General features: G+C 45.5%; 3 protein-coding genes across 3 annotated transcripts in view; all 3 read left to right on the forward strand.

The window, feature by feature from the left end:
- Positions 1-6,375, forward strand: part of LOC137422000 (uncharacterized) — a 55,958-nt gene extending 49,583 nt beyond the window's left edge. The window contains exons 12-14 of the mRNA XM_078768767.1: positions 4,680-4,740; positions 5,795-5,966; positions 6,088-6,375. Coding sequence (XP_078624893.1) covers positions 4,680-4,740; positions 5,795-5,904 — 171 coding nt within the window. The 3' untranslated portion in view covers positions 5,905-5,966; positions 6,088-6,375. The remainder of the gene's footprint in view (positions 1-4,679; positions 4,741-5,794; positions 5,967-6,087) is intronic.
- A 1,066-nt stretch (positions 6,376-7,441) lies between these two features.
- LOC137422031 (uncharacterized) lies at positions 7,442-11,884 on the forward strand. Its single transcript, XM_078768768.1, has 4 exons — positions 7,442-10,074; positions 10,824-10,920; positions 11,013-11,129; positions 11,220-11,884. Exons 1-4 carry the CDS (start codon positions 10,010-10,012, stop codon positions 11,331-11,333), a joined length of 393 nt encoding a protein of 130 aa, XP_078624894.1. The 5' UTR covers positions 7,442-10,009; the 3' UTR covers positions 11,334-11,884.
- A 4,547-nt stretch (positions 11,885-16,431) lies between these two features.
- CSK (C-terminal Src kinase) overlaps positions 16,432-26,086 on the forward strand; it is a 112,034-nt gene continuing 102,379 nt past the window's right edge. The window contains exon 1 of the mRNA XM_068108651.2: positions 16,432-16,577. The gene's annotated coding sequence lies outside the window, so the exon portion shown is untranslated. The remainder of the gene's footprint in view (positions 16,578-26,086) is intronic.

Here is a 26,086-nt window from a genome sequence, read left to right on the forward strand (position 1 = left end):
ATAGAGGGACTAGGGTACTCAGTTCCCAATCCACTGGAATGCGGCCTTCTTTCACCACCAGATTACAGATCTCTGTCATTCTCTTCACACCCCAACTTCCTGCCGCCTTCAACATATCTCCCACAACTCCCGTCGGCCCTCCCGCTTTTCTACCCTTCATTGCTTTTATCGCTTCCTCAACTTCCTTCTCAGTTATCTTCTCTGCCGGTCCTAAATCTGGGTTACTCTCTATGTTGCCATCCCATTCATTCTCTGTATTCAACAGCATTTCCATATATCTTTTCCATCTTCCTTTAATTTCATCTGGGTCGACAACGATTTGTCCCACTTCATCCTTCAAGCAACTCACCCCCATCACATCACACCTCTCTTTCGCTATCTGCTTTGCAATCCTGAATACTGCTTTCTGACCCTCTTCCGAATCCATGCGTTCTCCGAACATTTTCCTTCATGCCTCCTGCGCCTTTGCTACCTCCTTCTTTGCAGCCTTCCTGGCTGCCTTATAACTTTCATGCTCTGCTGTTTCTGCTCCCGTACCCTTCGCCTTCTGCCACTCCTTGAACTTCTTGCTCTTCTCGTCAATCCTCTTTCCAACTTCATCATCCCACCACCATATTTCTGAGTGCCTCGGTGGTCCTTTTGTCCATCCACATACCTCACCAACGGCTCCCAACAGACTAGCTTTCATTGACATCCAACCACTTTCAAGCTCAACCACATCATCCTCGACCCTACTCAGCCTCTCTTTTAATGCCTCCCTTACTGTCACCTCTTTCAACCTCCACACCTTCATTCTCGGTTGGTACTTCACCCGCCGAGCTCTCCTCGCACCTTTCACCCGTACGTCGCAGACAACCAAGTGGTGCTGTGAAACAGCCTCCTCCCCCGGGATCACCTTTGTGTCCCGGAGGTGCCCCCTATCTCGCCTACGCACCATCAGGTAGTCGACGGTTGTCGTCGACCCACCTGACGTGTATGTAACAAGCTTATTATCCTCTTTCTGGAACTGAGTATTACAAATCAGCTCCATCAGCAAACTCCAAAATCCTTTCACCTTCTCCATTTCTCACACCATATCCGTAACCCCCATGAACTCCCTCAAAACCATCCATACTCCTTCCCACATGTCCATTTAGGTCTCCTCCTACCACAACAACTTCCTCATCTTTCACGTTTTCCATCAGCTTCTCTATCGCACACCAGAACTTGTCCTTCTCTTCATCGCTTCGACCAACCTGCGGAGCATATCCCGAGATGACATTCACCAAGAGCTTTCCAATCATCATTTTCACCATCATCAACCTATCACTCACTCTAGTCACACTCACCACACTGTCTACAAACTCCTGAGAAAACAGGACACCAACACCATTCATGCCCTCCGGGCACCCTTGCCACACAAACTTGTTTTTCTGTCCCTGCCTACCCTTCACCATTCTCACACCACTTCCCTTCCATCTCGTCTCTTGCACACAACATATGTCCACTCTTCTTCTGACCAATACTTCCACCACTTCTCCTGATCTCCCTGTCATTGTCCTTACATTCCATGTCCCAAACCTCAGAAACCGATCTCCACTTCGGGCTCCACCCTGCCCATATGTACTTGTAATTGTCATGGTTCTCTTTTTGAGGCAATGTTTTTATAGCCGGATGCCCTTCCTGACGCCAGCCTTCTTAGTCGCCTCTTACGACACGCAGGGATACGGTGTACCTATTCTTATCCAGGGTACACACTGGGATACTTAATTAAGTAAATAAGTACTTAATTAATCGCTAATAATTAAATAACTCCTCAATTAATTGATTAATCAAAAAACAAAAAATACAGTTTTTGACAAAGGACTTGCTCACTGTTGTCCCGAAATTTCAGCTTCCTATCTCAAAGGATGGCTGAGATATCGCCCGGACAAACAAACAAACAAAAACAAACAAGAAAGCAAGAAAACAAACAACCAGAGTGAAAACTGAGTACTCTCTTTCAGCGTGCATCACTGCCGAGCCCCCTTCGGTGCCCAGCAATGACGATTTGCAATGCCTGGAGATGGCATAGGAAAGGAGCGGTGTACAATTACGACTGGGATTACGGAGAGTAAAATTACAGTTCAGTACTTCGTGTAACCCCCACGAGCATTCAGGAGAGCACGTACACGTTGAGGCATGCTGTTCACGAGATTTGCCAAGGTTTGGACATGAATCGCTTGCCATGCAGTGACAATAGCCTGCTGCATTTCACGCACAGAGGTCGGCTGCTGGTCCAAGTGGTCGATTTGACGCGTTAATTCTGCCCACAAGTTCTCTATCGGATTCATATCCGGGGACATGGCAGGCCACTCCATATGCTCTACACCACGGTCAGTAAGAAAGTGTTGGATCATGCGACCACAATGAGGCCGTGCATTGTCATCTTGGAAGACAAAGTTTCCTCGAAAGGCTGCACGAGCAAATGGAAGCAATGTTTCTTCCAGAATGGCCCTGTACTTGAACTGGTTCAGGTTTCCATTCAGAACAACCAGGTCAGTTTTGCCCCCTGCATGAAAAGCAGCCAAAACGGTCACCCCACCACCTCCAGCTTGGACTCTTGGCAATATACAATCTTTGTTGTAGGCTTCATGCACTTGTCTGCGCACTCGGACGCGGCCATCTTGACGATAGACCAGAAATATAGACTCGTCACTGAAGATCATGTGATTCCAGTGTCCTGGCTGCCATTGACGGTGCTCTCTAGCCCACTGCAATCGGCGCTGGCGGTGTTGTCTGGTCAGGCGTGGCTTTCTCAGTGGACGCCTGGCACGATAGCCTGCTTGAACCAGTCGTTGGTTGACTAGCCTTCTGGATACAGGCACATTTGTCAGTTGCTGCCACTCAGCCCTAAGCCGATTCGCTGACTTGGTATGACCATTGCGGACTAACCGGTGCAGCTGGCGATCATCCCTCCTTGTGGTTCTGCGAGGACGTCCTGGCCTCGGGATTGGAGTAGGGACACCCCTCTGAGTATTTCGTTTCAGGATTTTTGACACCTGACCTTGAGTGATGCCATACTGCCGAGCAATAGCCCGCTGTTTCATGCCGTAATTTCGTAAAGCCACCACTCCATGACAAACAGCATTGTGGAGTTGACGGACCAGCTCCAGAGGAAGCGGCAATAACTTTTGGAGACGTGCAGCAGTTGTTTTCCACTAATACAGAATGCAACAACCCTTGTATACCCGACTGTGAAGCCAATCATCAAATACACCTGTCCGTACATTTTGCCACAGCCACCTGTGATATAATCCTGTTGTTGACTTCTTGCTGCGACAGACAATCAGTGACAAGGTTCTTTTTACAAATAAATCACCAAAGTGTAAAAGAAACTCACCAGATTGATATACTGAGTTAAGAAAGTAAACCCAAGTCAAGAAAAAAAAAAATATTCCATATTAAATGCCAAGTCTGTATATATATATATATATATATCTGTCAGTTGATTGTTTGCCATTTGTATTACAGTGTACAAGAAGGTAGAAATAAATGAATGACATGTTTATCGAACCATTTATTCGGGGGAAAATTATTACGGAAAATTATTACGGGGGAAACCCTTAGCTACATTCGTTGCCGTTTTCGGACGACCGGACTTCTTTGCAGTGGCGACCGACCCTGTTGCTTCAAATTTCTCGACAATCAATCGTATGTTTCTTCCCTGGGGTGGGTTAATATCGAATTCCTGTGCCAAACGGCATGCCGCCATCGTTGGTTGTTCATTACATTTGTAGTAATGTTTCACGGCCGCAATGCGTTGATTCATTGAAAGGTAATTCATGGTTCAATTTGGTGCAACTTCAGTAACTTTCCAAACTCTCAGCAATAACCTGCAAAACAAAAACAAAAATAAATAAATTAAGAAAATTAATAATCTGCAAGGCAATTATTCACAACATGACATTCCAGAAAGAATCTGACAGCCGAAAAAACAGAAATCAGGCGCTACTTTTGACTCACCATGTATATATATATATATATATATATATATATATATATATATATATATATATATATATATATTAATTCTGTCTTTCAAGGCTTTCAAATTTGAAGAAGTAGAAATGGGGAGGAAGAATTTTCCAGCATTTTCTTTCTCGAACTTTCTTGATATTGCTGAAATATATGTAAAATAAATATATTACATATCTAATATTGAATTAAATAACATATATACAATTTAATTTATTTCCAATCAACTGAACTTACCTTTCATCAAGCACCATCAAGCAAAGAACAATGTTCATTGGTTTACGATCCAAAGAGTGTTCTTTGCCTAATCCATAAGCAGAGTCTCCGAGATAGGAAGAGTCTCCAAGATAGACCCCACAGGCAGAGTCTCCAAAATGAAACACACATACGCACACTGAAACGTTCACCAGTCGTGTCGAAACAATTCAGAGGGATAGCTTGTCTCACCCCACAGTGGTTACAAGACTATTGCTGTGTGTGTGTGTGTGTGTGTGTGTGTGTGTGTGTGTGTGTGTGTGTGTGTGTGTGTGTGTGTGTGTGTGTGTGTGGTATTTTTGTTCATAATGGGCATGGAAGATGAGATTATGTGCTCTACCGAGTGCTGTTCTAGTTTCGTTGTCTTGCCTCGGGCAATTTCAGATTGATGTTTGTTCTGAGGTAGAATTCTCCATATTTTGTTTCAGTCGACAACTGACCATGAACAAAAGGACACCAGTACGGACAGTGAGGGCAACACTGGCAAAGGTAAGAAAACCTGAATTTTTTGACTTCATTTGTCATGTCATGACTTAATTTTAGACATTTTAACATGTTTCACTATAACTCGATTAAGGTTTGTGATAGAGCCAAAACGATATATAGCATGACATTTTAAACAGTCGTGTATAAGTTATGACAAAACCAGGTGGATGAATTGGGAAGGTGACAATAACCAGCCAATTTGATTTGGGTTCAGGTCGAGATTCAGGTGCGGCTTATCAGTGGGATACAAAACGTAAACTGTTCAGCCTAGTGGAGGAATGTGCTAAACCCAGTGCCGTTCTAGTTTTGGATTGTTGCCCACACTGGTGTAATTCACATTTTGTTGATCCCACCAACATTACATCAGGAGAGGACTATGCGGAGAAAATTTAAATGTTGGCACAATCTCTAACTACTGACACTACTTGTAGATCCTTGACATTCTTTTGAGGGGAAAGAAAACACAAATGGTAAAATTATGAGTCTGGATATTTTCACGAGGGAAACAACTTTTTTTTCTGCTTCAACATTCCTGAATCATTTTCTTATGTTGCAAGTCCATGGTAAAGAATGCATTTGACATGAACTGCATGGAAATGAAGATGATGTTTTTTGCTACAGTTTGACAACAACATTTCCTTCAGTGAACATCAATATATGAAGATGGTCATGAATCCATTGATTGTTCAAAACTAAATTTTTCTTGGTGGGGCGATTACATTGAAGTTTCACTGTAGTTTAAGATCAAGTGAATGACAATTATATTAAAGAATAATAAGAGAATGAAGGGATGCATCAAAAAAATCCACACAATCTCTAACTGTTGTGAGGTAAAAACTTGGAGGAAGTCATATTTCATTTCACATATGAGCCTACTTACGATGTCGAGATTAGATTCACAAGTACCTTATTACAAAGAAAATGTTTTTGTTGGGGGGGCGAAGGGGAGAATAATATTTCCTTTTTTATGCAGTTGCTTGGTTTTGATAAGTTGGTTTAGTTTCAGCAAGACCACATCACTCGATTTTGACCCAAAATATTTGTGTACCTTTTGCAGTGAAATCACGGAAGAAGCATTCTTTCTTAAATGGCTTGAAAAAGAAGATCTTTGGTAAACTGTTCAAGAAACACCGTTCATCATTCGAAGACGAAAGTAGTAGTGGTTAATAGACTGGAGGAAGACATTACGGATTATTTACTTTAACAGCGGCACAGCCGCACTCCCAAGGGTAATGCAACCTACAGGCTACATACAAAATTATTATTCACTTTAAGAAAGGTGGATGTTGATGCCAACATGTGAGAAAATGCCCCATTTTTATTTATTTGTCCTCCATGTCATTTCACCAGCACAAGAATTGTCTTCGTTACTGGTTTCTGGCAGAGGATGAGGATATGGACCATGAAGTGTGCCTCCCAAATATGTCCAGAAAATGATTTCTGTGCCGCACCTCTTTCATCTTCAGGATGTTTTGGGTCTTCAGGATGTTTTGGGTCTTCAGGATGTTTTGGGTCTTCTGTGTGTTTTGGGTCTTGGGGGTGTTTTGGGTCTTGGGGGTGTTTTGGGTCTTCGGGGTGTTTTGGGTCTTCGGGGTGTTTTGGGTCTTCGGGGTGTTTTGGGTCTTCGGGGTGTTTCGGGTCTTCGGGGTGTTTCGGCTGGAGGAAGACATTACGGATTATTTACTTTAACAGCGGCACAGCCGCACTCCCAAGGGTAATGCAACCTACAGGCTACATACAAAATTATTATTCACTTTAAGAAAGGTGGATGTTGATGCCAACATGTGAGAAAATGCCCCATTTTTATTTATTTGTCCTCCATGTCATTTCACCAGCACAAGAATTGTCTTCGTTACTGGTTTCTGGCAGAGGATGAGGATATGGACCATGAAGTGTGCCTCCCAAATATGTCCAGAAAATGATTTCTGTGCCGCACCTCTTTCATCTTCAGGATGTTTTGGGTCTTCAGGATGTTTTGGGTCTTCTGTGTGTTTTGGGTCTTGGGGGTGTTTTGGGTCTTCGGGGTGTTTTGGGTCTTCGGGGTGTTTTGGGTCTTCGGGGTGTTTCGGGTCTTCGGGGTGTTTCGGGTCTTCAGGGTGTTTCGGGTCTTCAGGATGTTTTGGGTCTTCTGTGTGTTTTGGGTCTTGGGGGTGTTTTGGGTCTTCGGGGTGTTTCGGGTCTTCGGGGTGTTTTGGGTCTTTGGGATGTTTTGGGTCTTCTGGATGTTTTGGGTCTTCAGGGTGTTTTGGGTCTTCGGGGTGTTTTGGGTCTTCGGGGTGTTTTGGGTCTTCGGGGTGTTTTGGGTCTTCGGGGTGTTTTGTGTCTTCGGGGTGTTTTGGGTCTTCGGGGTGTTTTGGGTCGTCGGGGTGTTTTGGGTCTTCGGGGTGTTTTGGGTCTTGGGGGTGTTTTGGGTCTTGGGGGTGTTTTGGGTCTTCAGGGGTCTTGGTGGTATGAAGGGTCTTGGGGAAATTAAAGGGTCCTCAAAGGTCTGAGGGGTCTCAGCAGTCTTAACGCAATTAAGAAGGTTAATTAAGAGGGTGGGAATTTTATTTGAAGAAGACGTTTTCGTCGCACATAAACATAAGGACATAACGACACACATAACGATATGTTGGAACCCATCTGTGGATCGGTCCCATCGGCCGATGGGTCTGACCGGCCGATGGGCGACCCATCTGTGGATGCACGAGAAATGACAATGCAGACCCATCGGCCGATGGGTCTGCGCCATCTGCGGATGTGTTGTTCACCTTGAAGGAATGTGTTGACAGAATGGTGCTCTTCAATCGGGTACACAGTCATTGGAATTACATGTGGTAGGAATTTAACAGAGATGATTTTAAAATGTTTTATTATCTATTTCTACCCATCTATTTATACATTTTGTCAATACATTTTTGGTTTTTGTCAACCCAACACACTGCCAGTGCCACCAGCGAAGTAGACCAGCGTTTTTAAATGGAGCGACATTATCTTAAACAAACCACATGTCACGGACTGCTTTATAAACATTTATGACATCAATTGCTTATTTTTAGGTTCAAATAAACATACTCATCCACCATTGATGCATACACATTCCTTCAAGGTGAACAACACATCCGCAGATGGCGCAGACCCATCGACCGATGGGTCTGCATTGTCATTTCTCGTGCATCCGCAAACGGGTCAGACCCATCGGCCGATGGGACCGATCCACAGATGGGTTCCAACAGATATACGTTTGCTCTATTGTAATAAGAAGATTCCTGTCGTTATAATTTTCGTTATAATGATTTGATAAGGTTTGTGTTATAACTATTATACCGACACTGGTGGGGTCACCCGTGGGAATCCCATGGGCATGGACGTGTGTGACATTTGGACATATTGAGTTCGATGCTGCACATGCACATGCAGTTTCACAAAATGGTTACTGGCAATGTATTTACTTCTGATAACATGTGAATGCATGTGCGTGCACATGGGAAATACAGTTTGAAATGTGTTATTACATCGTATGTAAAATGTAACTTCAAGAGCTCAAATCCTCTCCCTCCCACGTCACGCACACATACACATCCACACATGTACACACACACGTACACTGACACACATGCACACATATACACACACACACACACACACACACACACACACACACACACACACACACACACATACACATACACATACACATACACATACACATACACATACACATACACATACACACACGCACACACACACACGTACACTGACACATGCATACACATATACACATACACACATATACACCTACACACATATATACACATACATACATACACACACACACATATACACATACAGATATACACATATGTACACATACACATGTAGTAACGTCATCCGTACACAAAGCTTTTCCGCGGGTTGCGGCACTGGACGTCATCCGAACTCAAAGGGTTAAAGCGGGGTGGTATCAAAGCGGGGTGAGTAGTATGGAAATGTTTCTGGCTCAAAGCACACCAACGATGGTTCAATGTGGTTCAACATGGTCCACTATGGTCCAACATGGTTCATTTTTCAATTTTTCAATTTCCCCCAAAAATTTATTTCATTTTCAATTTTTCAATTTTCCCCAAAAAAATTATTTTCAATTTAATTTCCAATTTTCAATTATTTCAATTATTAAATTTTTTCAATCGTATAATTTCCCCAATTTTTTTAAATTTCCCCAGATCCTCCTCACTCACACCACGTGTGTGTACATAATTACATATCTAAATAATCTTTAACCATTGATATCTAAAAATTAGTTAGACCTATTTCAGGCTATTGACAGAACATCGGTGTTAAGGAGAAGTATCATGAGTAATGTATTATTTATTACTTCTAAATTTTGTATAGTTTGAATATTCAAACTACGAATAAAAAAAAAAAACATTTTAATTTTATTTTTTCTGGTAATATTTTTCTTATTGGCTTTAATTATTTGTTCTAGTTGAAAATAATTAGTTTCCCCCCAGAATAACTTTTCAAATGATTATTTATCTTCCATTGAATTTTTTTTAGAAAGGATGAATTCCCCATTTGGTGTAAATATAATTAATTTTTCTTTACGATTAAAATATTAACCCCCGTTTCCCAAATGCCAAATCTTGGAAAAATTTCTTCTTCCATGGATCATTTGTTTTAAAACTACATTCTTGGAAAAATGGTTGTACATTCATTTATTAATAATTTATACTCTATGTATAAAAAATATAAGTATGGGGAAAAGAGGGGTTTGGGGACACCTTAAAATTTAACATTAAAGGCAATGGGGAAAATTAAGGAAACTTATTGACTCAAACCCCCTCTCTTGAAAAATTACTTCTTTTTTCTCCCTCTTTTAACATATTAACTCTCCCCATTTTTCATTATACTCGTACAGAGCCTCTAACTTATTCGTATTTAAATTTATTCGCTTATTTGTTTTATTTACCTTCACCCAGTATTTCTTCAACAATACTTATTTGATATTTCTTACATTCATGATGTTTTCCCATTTATACTTATACCAGGGTTGTATATGTTAATCCATTCCAATGAAAACCTGTTTGACTGCTACTTTAAAAAAATATTAATCCCTTGAAGAGTTTTACTCTCAGTTTTGGTATCACGGCTGTCAATATTACATCATCTTCAGCTTGCCCAGGCATGCCCAGGTAATTTCTAAAGGAAACCACGCCAACCAACCAGTCTTCTCAAAGGCCCAACACTCAAGCTATATTAACTGAATCTCACTTGAGCTTGCTCCATTCAAAGAATGCCTTTCAACTTTGAAGATGATTCTTTACAACCAGCCAAGTTTCAATCTTTTTCACAAAAGAGGTAAGTTTTTTTTTGTTTTTTTTTCAACGATTAGTTATACATTGTTTGATTATAGAACCAAATAACTACATGATTAACAATTATTGTTTTTTTCTTTTTTAACAGTCTCTCCTCAATGCCAAAGTTGATGGCTGATGTTTAAAATGAAGCCAATGATTATCACCAACAATGGGAGAATATGAATGAAACCCTTACAGAACTGACTGAAGTTCGGAGGGGGCTACATAATGAAATGGCACAGTGTTTGAAAGACCTCTTACCCTTTAATATTCCCCAAAGCTGGGGAGATTTCTCCTCGCAGGAGAAATTCTGCGTTGGTGCTGACAGGAGTAATGCATCGTCAGTGGACTCACTCCTATTGAGAGGAGTGGTCCAATTGTATGATTGTATGACCATGCATTGTGGCCCCTCGGGGTCAGGATGCATGTGTTTGAATGACCATGTGCTTCAGCCTTTGGGCTGAGGTGCATGTGTAATGTTATTGGGACAGCCTTGATAGACGTTGTGGCTTGGCCGTGGGGTCAAGGTGCACATCCAAGGCTGTTCAAATGTTTGATTTTTTTCCTTTTTTAATCGTAAAAAAGGCAGGCCTTTGAGCGGGCCCTAAAAGCTCAACAGAACAAAGGACTGACAACGAATTAAACACCTTGTATGAGATGTTATGCGAGAGGTAAGAGATATATTTAATTATTCACAAACTTTGATACTAAGTGTTATTAACTTTAACTAACTGCTTGTTTTATTTCCAGCATTAAAAACCAACCAAACAACATGATGTTTGATGATAAAACCAACGAATTTCACAACCTTGAAGTTCCGAGGAGTGTCGATCCATGCCCTACCCATGTGAGTTTAAAATTCCCATCTTGATAAACTAGAGGCAAGATTCAACATTACTTATTACAAATGTTATAGTTTCCCACTTTGTTTTCCAACAGAACATTACTTCAATAACAGAGATGATAGTTGGAGCTGACAACCCTGATTTATCTTCCACATTACCAACCTGTGTTGGGTTAAACCTTCATCTCGATGCAAAACTCAACTTTATAGAGGTAAATGCTTTAATCTGTAATCGTTTAGCTCACCCATTACACTTTATCTCTTCCCTATAATTATTATATGCTCTCCTCTATGTTAAACAGAAGGAGATTGAAGACCTCAAAACATCTAGTGGAGCTGACTTCAATCCATGCTGGGAGGAAACTGAATATCTACTCTTACCCCAAGAAAATTGCGAAATAATAAAAAGATTTTAATGTTGTATGGTTTTAATTATATTTTGTTTTGTCTACAATTATGTAATTATTAATTACAAAAAGAGAATAAAGGAAAAATAGAAGGGGAAAATGCGCTCCTGCCAATGACTCATCACCCCCCTCATCCCACCCCTACCCCTCCCTGTGTGTGTGGTGAGGAAGGTGGGGTGGGTGGGTCAAGGTTGGGTGCGCACAAAGGAGTGGGGGATGATGGGGATTGTGGATGTGGTTTGTGTGGGTGTGGTCTGTGTGGGTGTGGTCTGTGTAGGTGTGGTCTGTGGAGATGTGGTCTGTGTGGGCGTGGTTTGTGTGGACGTGGTTTGTGTGGGCGTGGTTTGTGTGGGCGTAGGTTGTTTGGGCGTTGCTTATGAATTTTTTTATTACTACTAATTAAATAAATGAGCTTTGTGTGGGGAATTAATTAACTAATCTGGGTGGGGTGGATTAAGGTACAGATGGATGTGTTATGGTATGGACGTGGATGTGCTTTGTTGGTTTATCAGCTTTGTTTTTTGTAATTCCTGTGAATAAAATGAACCCAAGATTTCTTACCCATTCAAATCATATAATTTATAAGTCCAAGGAACTGTATCCATTACATCAACGATTTTAAAAAGTTTATTAGTCCATCTCTTTGTACACTACCGGTCAAAAGTTTTAGAACACCTCAATTTTTCCAGTTTTTATTGAAATTTACGCAGTTTAATGTCTCAATGTACTCTGAAATTAAGCATAGAACAAATAAACAATTGGAGATGAAAAAGAAATCAAAGAATCATTGCAAATAAATCGCAAAGAAAGCCAAGGTGTCAGTGAGTACAGTTTCCTACATAAGGCACTTGGAAACTGGAGGAAACTCTGACAAGAAGAGGTCTGGCAGACCCAAAGCCACAACAGAATCAGAAGACAAGTTTCTGAGAGTCAACAGCTTGTGTGATAGGCGGCTCACAGGACAACAGATTCAAGCACAGCTTAACACTGGTCGAAGTTATCAAGTCTCAGTTTTAACTGTGAAGAGAAGACTTCGAGCTGCAGGTTTGACAGGTCGAGTGGCAGTAAGAAAGCCATTGCTAAGATGGTAAAATAAGAAAAAGAGGCTTGCCTGGGCCATGAAGCAAGACCAGTGGACTACTGAAGACTGGAAGAAGGTCTTATGGACCGATTACTCAATTTGAAATCTGGTTCAACACGCAGGGTTTTTGTATGCCGTCGAGTAGGCGAAAGGATGGTTCCTCAGTGTGTAACACCAACTGTCAAACATGGAGGAGGAAGCATAATGGCCTGGGGCTCTTTTGCTGGATCCAGAGTCAGCGACTTGCACAGAGTGACTGGCACCCTGAACCAAAAGGGCCACCACAGCATTTTTCAGTGCCAGGCAATACCCTCTGGTATATGCCTAGTTGGTCAGGGGTTCATCCTACAGCAAGATAATGACCCTAAACACATCTCCAGGCCATGTCAAAACTACCTTTGAGGAAAAGAACAACATGGTAGGCTTCAAATCATGGAATGGCCAGCAGTCTCCAGACTTAAACCCTATCGAGCTGGTTTGGGATGATCTGGACAGAAGGGTGAAAGCAAAGCAACCTACAAGTGCAACACATTTGTGGGAACTTCTGCAACAGTGTTGGGAAGAACTTCCCGAACAATATTTGATTTCCATTGTAGAAAGAACCTTGGTGACGCGGAGGCCCGTGGCGGCGGTCCGCAAGGCCTGGACGCCGGGGTCGGCGGCCTGGTCCGCCGCCATCCGGGCATAGTTGATGCCAAGGTGGACTGCGTGGGCGACGGACCGGGAAAGGCAATCTGCCACCGGGTTGTCCTTCCCCGCGACGTGCCGGATGTCCGTCGTATATTCGGACACGGCCGAGAGGTGACGCTGCTGCCGGGCCTACCACGGCTCAGCGACCTTGCCCATCGCGAAGACCAGTGGCTTGTGGTCGACGAAGGCCGTGAACGCACGGCCCTCGAGCAGATGGCGGAAGTGCCTGACCGCCAGGTGAAGCCCGAGCAACTCGCGGTCGAAGGTACTATAACGGCGTTCGGGCGGGCGAGGCTGCCAGCTGAAGAACGCCAGCGGTTGCCAGGCACCACGCACCCATTGCTCGTGCACCGCGCCCACCGCGTAGTCCGAGGCGTCGGTGGTGAGGGCGATCGGTGCATCGGGCGCTGGGTGCGCGAGCATGGTGGCGTTAGCCAAGGCGAGCTTCGCGCCCGCGAACGCCGCGTCAATCTGCTCGGTCCAGGTAACGTCACCTTTGCCTGGCTTCCCTCGGAGGGCCTCGTGCAAGGGGCGCAGGAGCTGGGCGATGCGGGGCAGGAACCGATGGTAAAAGTTTACCATGCCCAAGAACTCCTGGAGCCCCTTGATCGTGCGGGGGCGCGGAAACCCCTTCTCCGCCTCCACCTTGGCCGGTAGGGGGACGGCCCTGTGCCTGTTGGCGCGGTGCCCCAAAAAGTCGATGTCGGCGACGCCGAGCCGGCACTTGGCGGGGTTCACGATGAGGCCATGCCGGCCCAGGCATTCAAAAAGCGTGCGGAGATGGTGAAGGTGCTCTTCGCGGGACGCACTGGTGACGAGGATGTCGTCCAGGTAGACGTACAGAAAATCCAAGTCGCGCAAGACGGTGTCCATTAGTCGCTGGAACGCCTGAGCCGCATTCTTCAAACCGAAGGGCATCCGAAGAAATTCGAAAAGTCTGAATGGCGTGATGACCGCCGTCTTCGGGATGTCCTCCAGCCTGACGGGGACCTGATAGTAGCCGCGTATGAGGTCCACCTTTGAAAAGAAGGACATGCCCGCCAACCGGGCGGAGAAGTCCTGAATGTGAGGGACGGGGTAGCGGTCGGGGGTGGTGGCATCGTTGAGGCGCCGGTAGTCCCCGCACAGTCGCCATCCCCCGCCGGGCTTTGGCACGATGTGGAGCGGTGACGCCCAGGCACTCTCGGAGCGCCGCACGATGCCGAGCCGCTCCAGCATAGCGAACTCTGCTTTAGCTACCGCGAGCTTCGTCGGCTCAAGGCGGCGTGCCCAGGCGTAGACCGGTGGCCCGGCGGTGGGGATGTGGTGTTCCACCCCGTGCTTGATGGCCCCCGCCGAGAAGGGGGCCGCGTGAGGGCCGGGAAGCCGGCGAGGGGGCGGGTGAATACGTCCGCTGCCGGAAGCGTACAGATCAACCTGGCCGGAACCGAACCGCTCAGCGAGCCGCTCGGCGAGCCGCTCCGGGAGCTGCTCAACGAGGCGGGCAGCGCGCAAGCGAGCGAGCTGAACGTCTCGGCCTGGACAAGCCTTCTGTGCTTTACGTCCACCAACAGGCCATTGGCACAGAGGAAGTCCGCGCCAAGCAGTGCCATAGGCACGTCGGCAGTGATGAACGACCACCGGAAAACCTGCCCTCCGAACCGCAGAGAAAGGCAGCGTTTTCTGTATGTGTGAATGGACGTACCGTTGGCAGCAAGCAGCGCGGGGCCCCGGCCCGCGGTCTGCTTGTCGGACGTACCGGCGGGAACGACACTCACCTGCGCTCCCGTGTTGCACAGGTAACGGCGCCCGGACAAGCTGTCCGTGATGAACAGTCGGCTGTTTGAATGGCCGGCGCTCAGTGCCACTACCGTGAAGCCGTGAAGAAAAAAGCTGTGAAGAACTTGTCGGCCTCGGCAGCGAGAGCTCGGGGTTCCGTCGTCGCACAAATGGCCAAAGCGAGGCGTACTCGTGCCGGCAGCTGGCGTCGAAATAACGCCCGGAATAGAGCGGTCGGGGTTTCGTCGCCCATCAGCGACAGCATATGGTCCATGCGGACCGACGGTCGCGTGTCACCGAGCTCGGGGAGGTCCAGGAGGCGGTCGGCCCGTGCGTCCACCGTGAGGCCGAACGTGGCGAGGAGGAGACGCTTGATGGCCTCGTACCTGCCGCCGCCGGTGGGTTCCTCAGGACCGACATGACGCGGGCGGCCGTGCCGGGCCCGAGGGAGGCGACCACGTGGCAATACATGGTCTCGTCCACCGTGATGCCTCGAAGTCGGAACTGGGCTTCTGCCTGCAGGAACCAAACTTCAGCTTGAGCCTCCCAGAACTCGGAGAGTTTGATTGTGACCGCGTTGGTTGCCATTGCTGTGGCGGGTTCGGGTGGTCAGCGACGGCTGACCATCACGTCGAGGGTCACCAATGAAGCGCGGTGCTACGCGTGCTACTTGTTTAGCAAGGAGGAAGCGGACAACGCGGTAAGTTCAAAGAGTCTTTATTACAAGAGCTCCACTGTAGCACTGGAGCGCTCCGGGCTGCGCGCCCGGTGTATATCCCGTGGCCACGCCTACCCCTCGGGCATGGCCGCCGCCCATTTGGTGCGCGGAATTATGCCATCATGCCAGTGAGCTTTCCTGTCCGCCACAATATCTCTTCTGAGGTTAAAAAAAAAAAAAACAGTTTTAAAGCATTATACGTATCAAACGATAGATTTTATGAAACGGGGAAACCTAATACACACCTTGGTCGTTTTAAAATGATAGAATATGTCTTTATTAGAAAAAAAAAGAACCTTGAAGACGACGCTGCTAACAAAATACACCGCTCTAATGCATAACCACGAGTTTAAACTACATTTACAACAAATATGGAAACTATTTTCATATCACAATGTTATATATAGAAGATAATGTTTAAAAAAAATGAGCCCTATCTTCCAATGGTAAACAATCCTTCAAAAAATTCCTGGACCCGGAATATTATCCTGAGCTTCACCAAAAACTAATCAATTCTTCCTTATCCCAAGGGCAATCATCCCACCAACTTTCATCCAAATCCGTTCAGAACTTTTCCAGATATCTTGTTCACGAACACACGAACACACACACACACACACACACACACACACACACACACACACACACACACACACACACACACACACACGATCGAATGCATTACTCCCTGGCGGGAGTAATTATTGGGAAACCTGTTGATTCCTTGGTAACTTGTCGAAAATTTGGGGCGTGGCATATTTAGAGTTTGTCTGCGATGAAAACGGCATAAATTCATATTGCAGAAGAAGAAGAAGAAGAAGAAGAGGAGAAAGTTTAGGAGGAAGAAGAATATCTTATTTGCCCCGCCTTGGTCCTCAGTAACCGGAAACGACGTTCCATTCGTTTATCGATTTATCTGCGAAGGTTGTTTCGCCGGTGCTCTCTTCATCGGGGTTTCATCGGCCGCTTTCAGAAGTTCCCTCGCCGGCGGACGCGAAAATTCGAGGTACGGCTGCGTAATTTGTGTTGGGTTGCGCGTTTACCGCGCTCAGGCTTCACCGAGTTCAGGCCTCTCGCTGAGCCTCGGTGTTGCCTTGTGTTGCTCCCCCTGGCGAGGCCGCGCCTCTCCGGCACAGTCAGCTAGGCGAGACGAGGGCCTCGCAGTTCCAGCATATATTCCTCGGTGTTTCCGTTGTGTTATGGAAACTCAACTTTTCCATTTCCTCGATGTCTCCGGGAATTCGTGGGAAGAACGTTTTTGGGGAAAATAATTGTTTCCGGGATGATGATTGATGTTAAAACTTAAATACCAATAAATGCGGCGACTTGAACAGGTGAGTTTGATGGTGACATTTGTACAAAGCGTCCTGTGTCGTCTCGTCCCGTCTGGCAAAGGTAAGCAAATGTAATTAGCCTGCAGGTACCGACGTGTGTATGTGATTGTGAGGCACGTTTTACCGATGCAAGCGAGGTCATTGTAAGGGTGAGTATCCTCTGTGGGTGTGCGATGTCAGTGTAAGGGGGAGAGCGTCCACGTTGTGTGTGCGATGTCAGTGTAAGTGGGAGAGCGTCCACTTTGAGTGTGCGATGTCAGTGTAAGGGGGAGAGCGTCCACTTTGTGTGTGCGAGGTCAGTGTAAGGGGGAGAGCGTCCACTTTGTGTGTGCGAGGTCAGTGTAAGGGGGAGAGCGTCCACTTTGTGTGTGCGAGGTCAGTGTAAGGGGGAGAGCGTCCACTTTGAGTGTGCGAGGTCTGTGTAAAGGTGAGTATCCTCTGGGTGTGCGAGGTCAGTGTCAGGGGGAGAGCGTCCACTTTGAGTGTGCGAGGTCAGTGTCAGGGGGAGAGCGTCCACTTTGAGTGTGCGAGGTCAATGTAAGGGGGAGAGCGTCCACTTTGAGTGTGCGACGTCAGCGTTAGTGTAAGGGTGAGTATCTGGGTGTGCGAGGTCAGTGTAAGGGGGAGAGCGTCCTATTTGAGTGTGCGAGGTCGGTGCATGGGGGAGAGTGTCCACTTTGTGTGTGCGAGGTCAGTGTAAGGGGGAGAGCGTCCTATTTGAGTGTGCGAGGTCAGTGCATGGGGGAGAGCGTCCACTTTGTGTGTGCGAGGTCAGTGTAAGGGGGAGAGCATCCACTTTGAGTGTGTGAGGTCAGTGCATGGGGGAGAGCGTCCACTTTGAGTGTGCGAGGTCAGTGTAAGGGGGAGAGCGTCCTATTTGAGTGTGCGAGGTCAGTGTAAGGGGGAGAGCATCCACTTTGAGTGTGCGAGGTCAGTGCATGGGGGAGAGCGTCCACTTTGAGTGTGTGAGGTCAGTGTCAGGGGGAGAGCGTCCACTTTGAGTGTGCGAGGTCAGTGTCAGGGGGAGAGCGTCCACTTTGAGTGTGCGAGGTCAATGTAAGGGGGAGAGCGTCCACTTTGAGTGTGCGACCTCAGCGTTAGTGTAAGGGTGAGTATCTGGGTGTGCGAGGTCAGTGTAAGGGGGAGAGCGTCCTATTTGAGTGTGCGAGGTCGGTGCATGGGGGAGAGCGTCCACTTTGTGTGCGAGGTCGGTGTAAGGGGGAGAGCATCCACTTTGAGTGTGCGAGGTCAGTGCATGGGGGAGAGCGTCCACTTTGAGTGTGCGAGGTCAGTGTAAGGGGGAGAGCGTCCTATTTGAGTGTGCGAGGTCAGTGTAAGGGGGAGAGCATCCACTTTGAGTGTGTGAGGTCAGTGCATGGGGGAGAGCGTCCACTTTGAGTGTGCGAGGTCAGTGTAAGGGGGAGAGCGTCCTATTTGAGTGTGCGAGGTCAGTGTAAGGGGGAGAGCATCCACTTTGAGTGTGCGAGGTCAGTGTAAGGGGGACAGCATCCACTTTGAGTGTGCGAGGTCAGTGCATGGGGGAGAGCGTCCACTTTGAGTGTGCGAGGTCAGTGTAAGGGGGAGAGCATCCACTTTGAGTGTGTGAGGTCGGTATAAGGGGGAGAGCATCCACTTTGAGTGTGCGAGGTCAGTGTAAGGGGGAGAGCGTCCTATTTGAGTGTGCGAGGTCAGTGCATGGGGGAGAGCGTCCACTTTGAGTGTGCGAGGTCAGTGCAAAGGTGAGAGCGTCCACTTTGTGTGCGAGGTCGGTGTAAGGGGGAGAGCGTCCACTTTGAGTGTGCGAGGTCGGTGTAAGGGGGAGGGCGTCCACTGTGAGTGTGCGAGGTCTGTGTCGGTGGAGAGCGTCCACTTTGAGTGTGCAAGGTCGGTGTCAGGGGGAGAGCTTCCACTGTGGGTGTGTGAGGTCAGTGTAAATGGGAGAGCGTCCACTTTGAGTGTGCAAGGTCAGTGTAAGGGGGAGAGCGTCCACTGTGAGTGTGCGAGGTCAGTGTGAGGGTGAGAGCGTCCACTTTGAGGGTGCGAGGTCGGTGTCAGGGGGAGAGCGTCCACTTTAAGGGTGTGAGGTCGGTGTCAGGGGGAGAACATCCACTGCGAGGTCAGTGTAAGGGGGAGAGCGTCCACTGTGAGTGTGTGAAGTCTGTGTAAGGGGAGAGTATCCGCTGTGGGTGTGCAAAGTTGATGTAAGAGTGAGAGCGTCTACTGGGTGTGCGCGAGGTCGGTGTAAGGTGGTTGTAATCTCGGCCGAGTCATACCAAAGAGTTAATAAATGCGAAGAATTGTTTCCTTTCTTGATTCTCAGCATTTAAAAGGATATGAGCACAAACGAACAACCATAGGTTGTCAACCCTTGCTGGGCCTAATTGCTGCCTCTGGCGTTGAAGTTCCTTGTCGATAACTCGTGTTTAATTATTTCATGGAAGTGCGTTTTGCGAACTTGTAATCCTACGGTGCTATAAAATATACATTGTCAAACAACAACCATAATAGGTCATTGATTGTCGACTTCATTGGGTTTTAACGACATGTGACATGTCATCATGTCAAACGTCTGGAGGATTCAACGAGCCTGTGATTCTGACGGCAGTCGTAGTATTGGTTTTAGTTTTTGTTGTATCGAATAATATAATGGGTCTTATTGCTGTTTTCATCGTGGCCACCAGCCAAATTGTGATCAAATACTTACAATAAAATATAATGAGTTAAAACAATAAATTGGAGCAATATTCAATACAATTGTCAAATGTAGCATTAATATCAAGAAGCAAATACATGACTGATTGGAACCATATTCAATACAATTCTTATCATACATGACAATGGGAATGAATAAAATTTGTTCTTGTGAATCATTCATAAGTCTGCAAAGGTACGGCACCGAGCTTCTTTGCCATCTTTTAGGTCTGCATCTGATTTCCCTGTACCTGTCACAATGGCGTAGTTGCCGTTGCTCAGACCGCTTTGGTGGCAGCCATTGTGGGAATCTGTCGCAGATGTTCGAAAATTTGGAAAATAGTTCAACATGCCGAAGACTCAGTCTGTAGCTTAAGTTCCTGAAGAGCATTGTCATACGATTTGTGCAGGTCTCTCAAGAAGTGGTCTCGTGTACGACTTGTACATCCTTCGTCGTCATCCTTGTCAGGTCATCCTTCGAGGAACCAAAGCGATTTCGGACACGAAGAACGTACATCGTGCGCGAGGCTTCGGATGCAATGTACTGAACATATTTATTCCATTTGAGATGTTTCTGGATTATTACGCCAATAGGTTTCATGCTGTCGCAGACCTGGAGCCGCATGCCATTGATTTGCACGGGACCTTGGGCAGGTGGATTGCGTGCAAAACAGCACATGAGTTGGCACTCTGCTGGATTCCGTCGCACATTTGACTGCTGGCACCATACCTGAAGCGATTCTACCATGTCCGATTGTCCGGAGCAACACTGGGTGATGTGACACGGCTACTCTCGGCAATGGTTAAATCATCTACGTGTTTCCATCGAGGAACTGGGTCGGAGATTCGAGTTTCGAGTAGATCAAAGATCCTATTCGAGTCCCTTGTGAAACTCCTGCTACGGTGGTGTCAAACACTTCCAAGGGTTCAAATGTGGTCTTGCACCAAGTTCATTCAACTTTCTGATGGCAATGTTATGGTCGACAAGGTCGAGGGCCTCAGAAAAGCTGTGAACGCAAGAGTCAACACCTTTCTTGGTTTATTTACTTGTATTTTAAGATTGTTCAAAAGATCGAGTAAGTAGTGGGCAGTTTAGACCCCTTCACGGTTTCCGAACTGTTGTGGATTGATGTTACGTCGATTGTCTGATAACAGCCATCTGTGCATGAAGAACTTAGCCAGTTTGGCGAAATGCTTTGTGAGCGAGACAGGCCTCATTTTGTCAAGTTCAGGTGCTGTGGTTTTGGGAATGGGTACCACAATCGACTGTTTCCACTGGAAAAGTACAGTACTTTGCTCGGAGGTACAGGTGATTATCTCGCAAAGAGGCATACTACGCTCGAGCACAAATTCTCAAAGCAATCTTGCTGAGATACCATCAGGACCTGGACTGTTCCAAACTTTAGTTTTTCAGAGTTCCTGATCGGTGTGCCAAGGTTGGACATTAGGCATGGCGGTTGGCGGTAACGGTAAATATGCAGGAAGATTCGCTGGGTCCAAAGCCGCAATCCCATTTCCAATGTTCACAAAAGTCATGGTGATGGCTTCTGCTATGGCAGTGTGATCTTCTGTGTCTTTTTTGTTCACCCTTGATCCATGTTCACCTCCATTCACCCTTGATGATGGCCTTGTTCTCTGATTACCTGGTTTTGGGTTTGTATGTTTTGGGCCTTGTATTTTTGTATTGGGTGACGTTGCTTGTGGTTTTGAGGTTGGGTCATCGTCTTGCTTTGTTTGGGCACTTTCATTTTGCTGGTTGTTTCTTGTCAAAACACCTTGGTAGTTTATTACTGTTTCTCATTTTGTTTTTGAGACAGTATCTGGCGCAGTATTTCAAATCAGTTAAATATAAATGTTTTTTTAAAAATAAACTGAAACGTGTAAGATTGTATTTACTGGTTACGAGTTTGTGGTTTAAATGGCACAGGTCTGTTTGTGTGCCATACAGTGATTGACTTGTGACCTTGTGCTTTATCGAATGCCTTGCTTGTTGCGTGGGCTGTATCCTATCTGCAATCGCAGCTTGCATGCAGCGTCTTGATAACACCCGGCACACTGGCCGAGCACATTTTGGGAAATGGTGGCGTTGCCCAGTGTCGTTGGGATTTAGTCTATTGGTGCACCTTCGTGTTAGTTTTGATGTCACTTTAAAATGTGACATAGATATTGAGTGCTCAGTTTGGGCATTGGTCGTGCTTACTGCAAGGTTTAATTTCTGGAATGACTGGGCTCATCGGCATTTCCTTTTGAACCACGTAGCCACTTTACCCGCATGGTTGTTGATGTCATGGATATATGCTTGCTGGAGGCAGCTGATGTATTCCTTTGATGTTAGGATTGCTGATGCTCTGAATATTGTTGAGGATCACATTGACCAAGGAACATAAATTTTGTAGATGCGAATATATATTTATTTTTTCATATGGATATCGCCCCAGACGAGGCATACAGCCACTCTTGGTAAGGGGCTCAGAGAAAGTTAGAAAAATATCAGGATAAAGCAAAACAAAATGAAAATGGAAATAAACAAAAATAACAAGAAAACATCCAAGACACATGAAGTAAAAGAGAAAAGGTGAGGAGGGGTAAAAAAAATTGACTTTTGTGGGGCTTTGTCAGGATCTTTATGCAATTGGGTGGTTAAAACTACAAAGTAGTTACCCTATCGATTAATGTTTGTGTTGTGCCTTTAAATAAATAAATAAATAAATAAATAAATAAATAAAGCAATAATGCAGCCAAGTTGTCCCACAGCAGCATCACATTTTGAAGACTTGTTGGACAAGGTCATTTTTGGCCCATGATGCCTGTGCTTTATAAACAACACATACATCGAATCTAATTCCATTCACCATTTATGGGTGTCCGTTAGGGGGTGCACATGGGGGTCAGGTAATGAATGAACAAACTGCGACCTCGCATATGTCTTCTGATGAGGCCATCTTGAAGACATGTCGATCCACACACATAGGCTACATACAATCACCCATCCATACTTATGCTACCCATAAGGCCTGCTAATATCCATATACAGTGCATTCAGAAAGTATTCAGACCCCTTCACTTTTTTCACATTTTGTTATGTTGCAGCCTCATGCTGAAATCGTTTAAATTCATTTTTTCCCTCATCAATCCACTCAATACCCCATAATGACAGAGAGAAAACAAGATTTTAGTAAGTTTTGCAAATTTATTAAAAAGAAAAAACTGATATCACATTTACATAAGTATTCATACCCTTTGCTGTGACACTTGAAATTTAGATCAGATGCCTCGCATTTCACCCTGACATCTTTGAGATGTTTCTACACTTTGATTGGAGTCCACCTGTGGTAAATTCAATTGATTGGACTGATTTGGAAAGGCACACACCTGTCTATATAAGGTCTCAGCTGACAATGCATATCAGAGCAAAAACCAAGCCATGAGGTCGAAGGAACTGCCTGCAGTGCAGAGCTCAGAGACAGGATTGTGTCGAGGCACAGATCTGGGGAAGCCGACAAAAAAGTTTCTGCTGCATTGAAGGTTCCCAAGAGCACATTGGCCTCCATAATTCTTAAATGGAAGAAGTTTGGAACAACCAGGACCCTCCTAGAGCTGGCCGCCCGCCCAAACTGAGCAATCGGGGGAGAAGGGCCTTGGTAAAAGAGGTGACCAAGAACCCGATGGTCACTGGCTGAGCTCCAGAGATCCTGTGTGGAGATGGGAGAAACTTCCAGAAGGACAACCATCACTGCAACACTCCACCGATCTGGGCTTTATGGCAGAGTGGCCAGACGGAAGCCTCTCCTCGGTGAAAGACACATGAAAGCCCGCTTGGAGTTTGCAAAAAAGCACCTAAAGGACTTTCAGACTGAGAGAAACAAGATTCTGTGGTCTGATGAAACCAAGATTGAACTGTTTGGCCTCTGTTCCTTCTTCCTCTTCACTCCCACCTCTTGAACAAACTCCCTCACTGTCTTCATTCCCACTCCTCCGTCCAGATCTTTAAAACAGCTGTTCACCACCATCTCTTATCTCCCCCATCTAAAAACCTTGATCTTTTCTACCCTCGTTCATCCTCCCCAAATCTACCTTACTTCAAATTCTGTTTTCTCTCCTGAAAGTCCTTGTCGTGTCCATCTTGTTTATCCTGTGTACCCTGCCCTGGCCTTCTCCCTTCCACAGATCACCTGATATGCCTGACCTCTGCTGTTGTTGTGCTTCCCTATCTCTTCTCCTATTGTTTCTCGCTCCCTTTGTTAACTCAACTGGACTATGCCCAGCTGAGTTTTTGTCGACACCCAGTGTCCGTCGTCCGTCTGTCTGTCTGTAAACAATTCGACGTCTACGCTCAAAGTCACAAATATTGATAAAATTTGATGAAACTTGTTATGCAGCATCTTTAAGACATAAACTAGTTTGGGATTGCATTTGGGCGTTGCACGCCCAAAAATGGTCGCGGCAGGGCGGCCATATTGAAAAATCAATTTTTGTCAATCTGGTACTTCCTAATGTAGCTCGAAGGCTGAAACTTGGTGTGTAGACAGTTTGTAACAAACCTCAACACATGTCATAAATTCAAGTCTGAAATCTGAGAAAAGTAATTGTAGTTTTTCTTTTCATGCCTCACTTAAAACTCAATTTTTTCTAGTTTCCTGTTTAAACATGAGATACCTTCAATGTTACTGTCCCTCTTTAGCACATATAAACTATATAGTTTGTGGTTCTATTATGCATATTCTAACCCTATTGATATAGACCAGTTGAGTTCAGGTTCCCTGGAACCTCTAGTTTTTTATTGGGAAGCTCAACAGAGCCAGTAATTTAATCTCTCTATATTATAAATGTCATCCGTGAATGCAAGAAACGCCAATAGATTAACATACAGGAAACAGGGAGGAACCTAAATGGTGAAACTGCACATGATGCATCATTACATGAAGTTTATTTGATAAATTTGTCAGCCATTTTGATGTCTTCCTTAAAAAGGTGAAAATATATGGTGTTTTTGAAAAAAAAAAAAAAAACAGATTGACGTTGGTTGTGGAAGAAGTGGACTGCATGTAATTCACTGTAGCATCGATGATTTCACTGTAGCACTTCTTATACCTGTTTTTACCTGTTATACCTGTTCTACTGTTACCTGTTATACCATATTTTTAGCACATATAAACTATATAGTTTGTGGTTCTATTATGCATATTCTAACCATATTGATATAGACCAGTTGAGTTCAGATTCCCTGGAACCTCTAGTTATATGTGTTAGCTGTTATGCGAGCCTCGTCTTGGTATACAAAAAAAAAACCCCTATTGAAGAAGCTAATCACTCAAACTCTTAGGTTTCTCACTCAGCCAAGATCTCTTTCGGGCAAGCCACATTTCAAAGTTGGCTTTCAATGCCAGTCACTAACAGGGCGTCCTTCCTTGGCACACCTGCACTCTTGTATACCTAAAAGGCCTTCATCCACAGCTTGATGGATTACTGCTCTCCCCTTTGGGCTGGCTCCCCTGCCCCACATCCTGCTCAGCTGGACACTGTGGAAACCAAGGCTTTCACGATCATTGGAATCCCGCGTGATGAAGCCGAGTCTGTTGTCCGATCGCTGCATCATCGCTGACCGCTTGATGTTATCTGTCTTCTTCCGCCTCATTTTTGATGTTGCACCTTCTGCCCTCTTCATGCTTTATCCCATCCTCCGCAGGTATCTATCTGCACAGCCCATGTGGTGCACCAGCAACCCCTTTTGGAGAAGCTCCCAAAATCCAGAATCACCTCCACTCATTTATTCCTTTTTTTCCCCACCTGTTGAACCAACTTCCATATTCTCTCCAATCTCTTCCTTCCCTCCAGGTCTTCAAGACAGTTGCTCACCACAGTCTCAGAGCATGGTGATCCAGAATTCAAAAGCATGATCTCTTCTCCTCCCATTAAACCACCTCTATACCCCAACCCCCCACCTCACCCCCTAAATTTTGCTTTTTTATCCATCTTGGGCCCCCTTTGCGTTATCCCTTACCCACGTCCTTTATTTGGCCGTCTCTGCTTGGCATTTCCCCATTCTATTTCTGCTGTTCCCTCTTATGTTGTGCCATGATCTAGTCTGTGTTCTAACTCTTCCATGAGCCTTAGCTCTGTGTAAGAACAAAAAAAAAAAAATGAAGGTCTGAATAAAGCTGTAAAGCTGCAAAAAAAAAGAAAGAAAGCAATCCCCACGTTTCTCTCCATTGCTATTCGCCCAATTATTTTTCCCGCCACCGAAGGTTTGTGAGCAGGATAGTTCACAAAGTTATTGATAGATTCGGACGAAACCTGGTGGGCATATTGGGTGTGATAAGGACGAATTGATTAAATTTTGTTGAGGATCTGGATATTATAAGTGTCGAAGTGATTCTTGACAATTGAGAGATTGGGCCAAAAACTATATGAAGCACGGTATTTCAAAAAGTTGTGTACATGTTAAAGCAACACTTCGTGGATGATTTTGGTAGTTGACAAGAACAAGCCG

The sequence above is a fragment of the Myxine glutinosa genome, unplaced genomic scaffold (assembly GCF_964187855.1).
Source record: "Myxine glutinosa unplaced genomic scaffold, kmMyxGlut1.1 SCAFFOLD_406, whole genome shotgun sequence".
Lineage (NCBI taxonomy): Eukaryota > Metazoa > Chordata > Myxini > Myxiniformes > Myxinidae > Myxine > Myxine glutinosa.

Excerpts from the sequence above, each read along its gene's own strand:
- LOC137422031 (XM_078768768.1), top strand. The coding sequence starts at position 10,010 with ATGCCTTTCAACTTTGAAGATGATTCTTTACAACCAGCCAAGTTTCAA. Across the intron at positions 10,075-10,823 it reads CAATCTTTTTCACAAAAGAG|CATTAAAAACCAACCAAACA; the intron begins GTAAGTTTTTTT and ends TTTTATTTCCAG. Across the intron at positions 10,921-11,012 it reads TCGATCCATGCCCTACCCAT|AACATTACTTCAATAACAGA; the intron begins GTGAGTTTAAAA and ends GTTTTCCAACAG.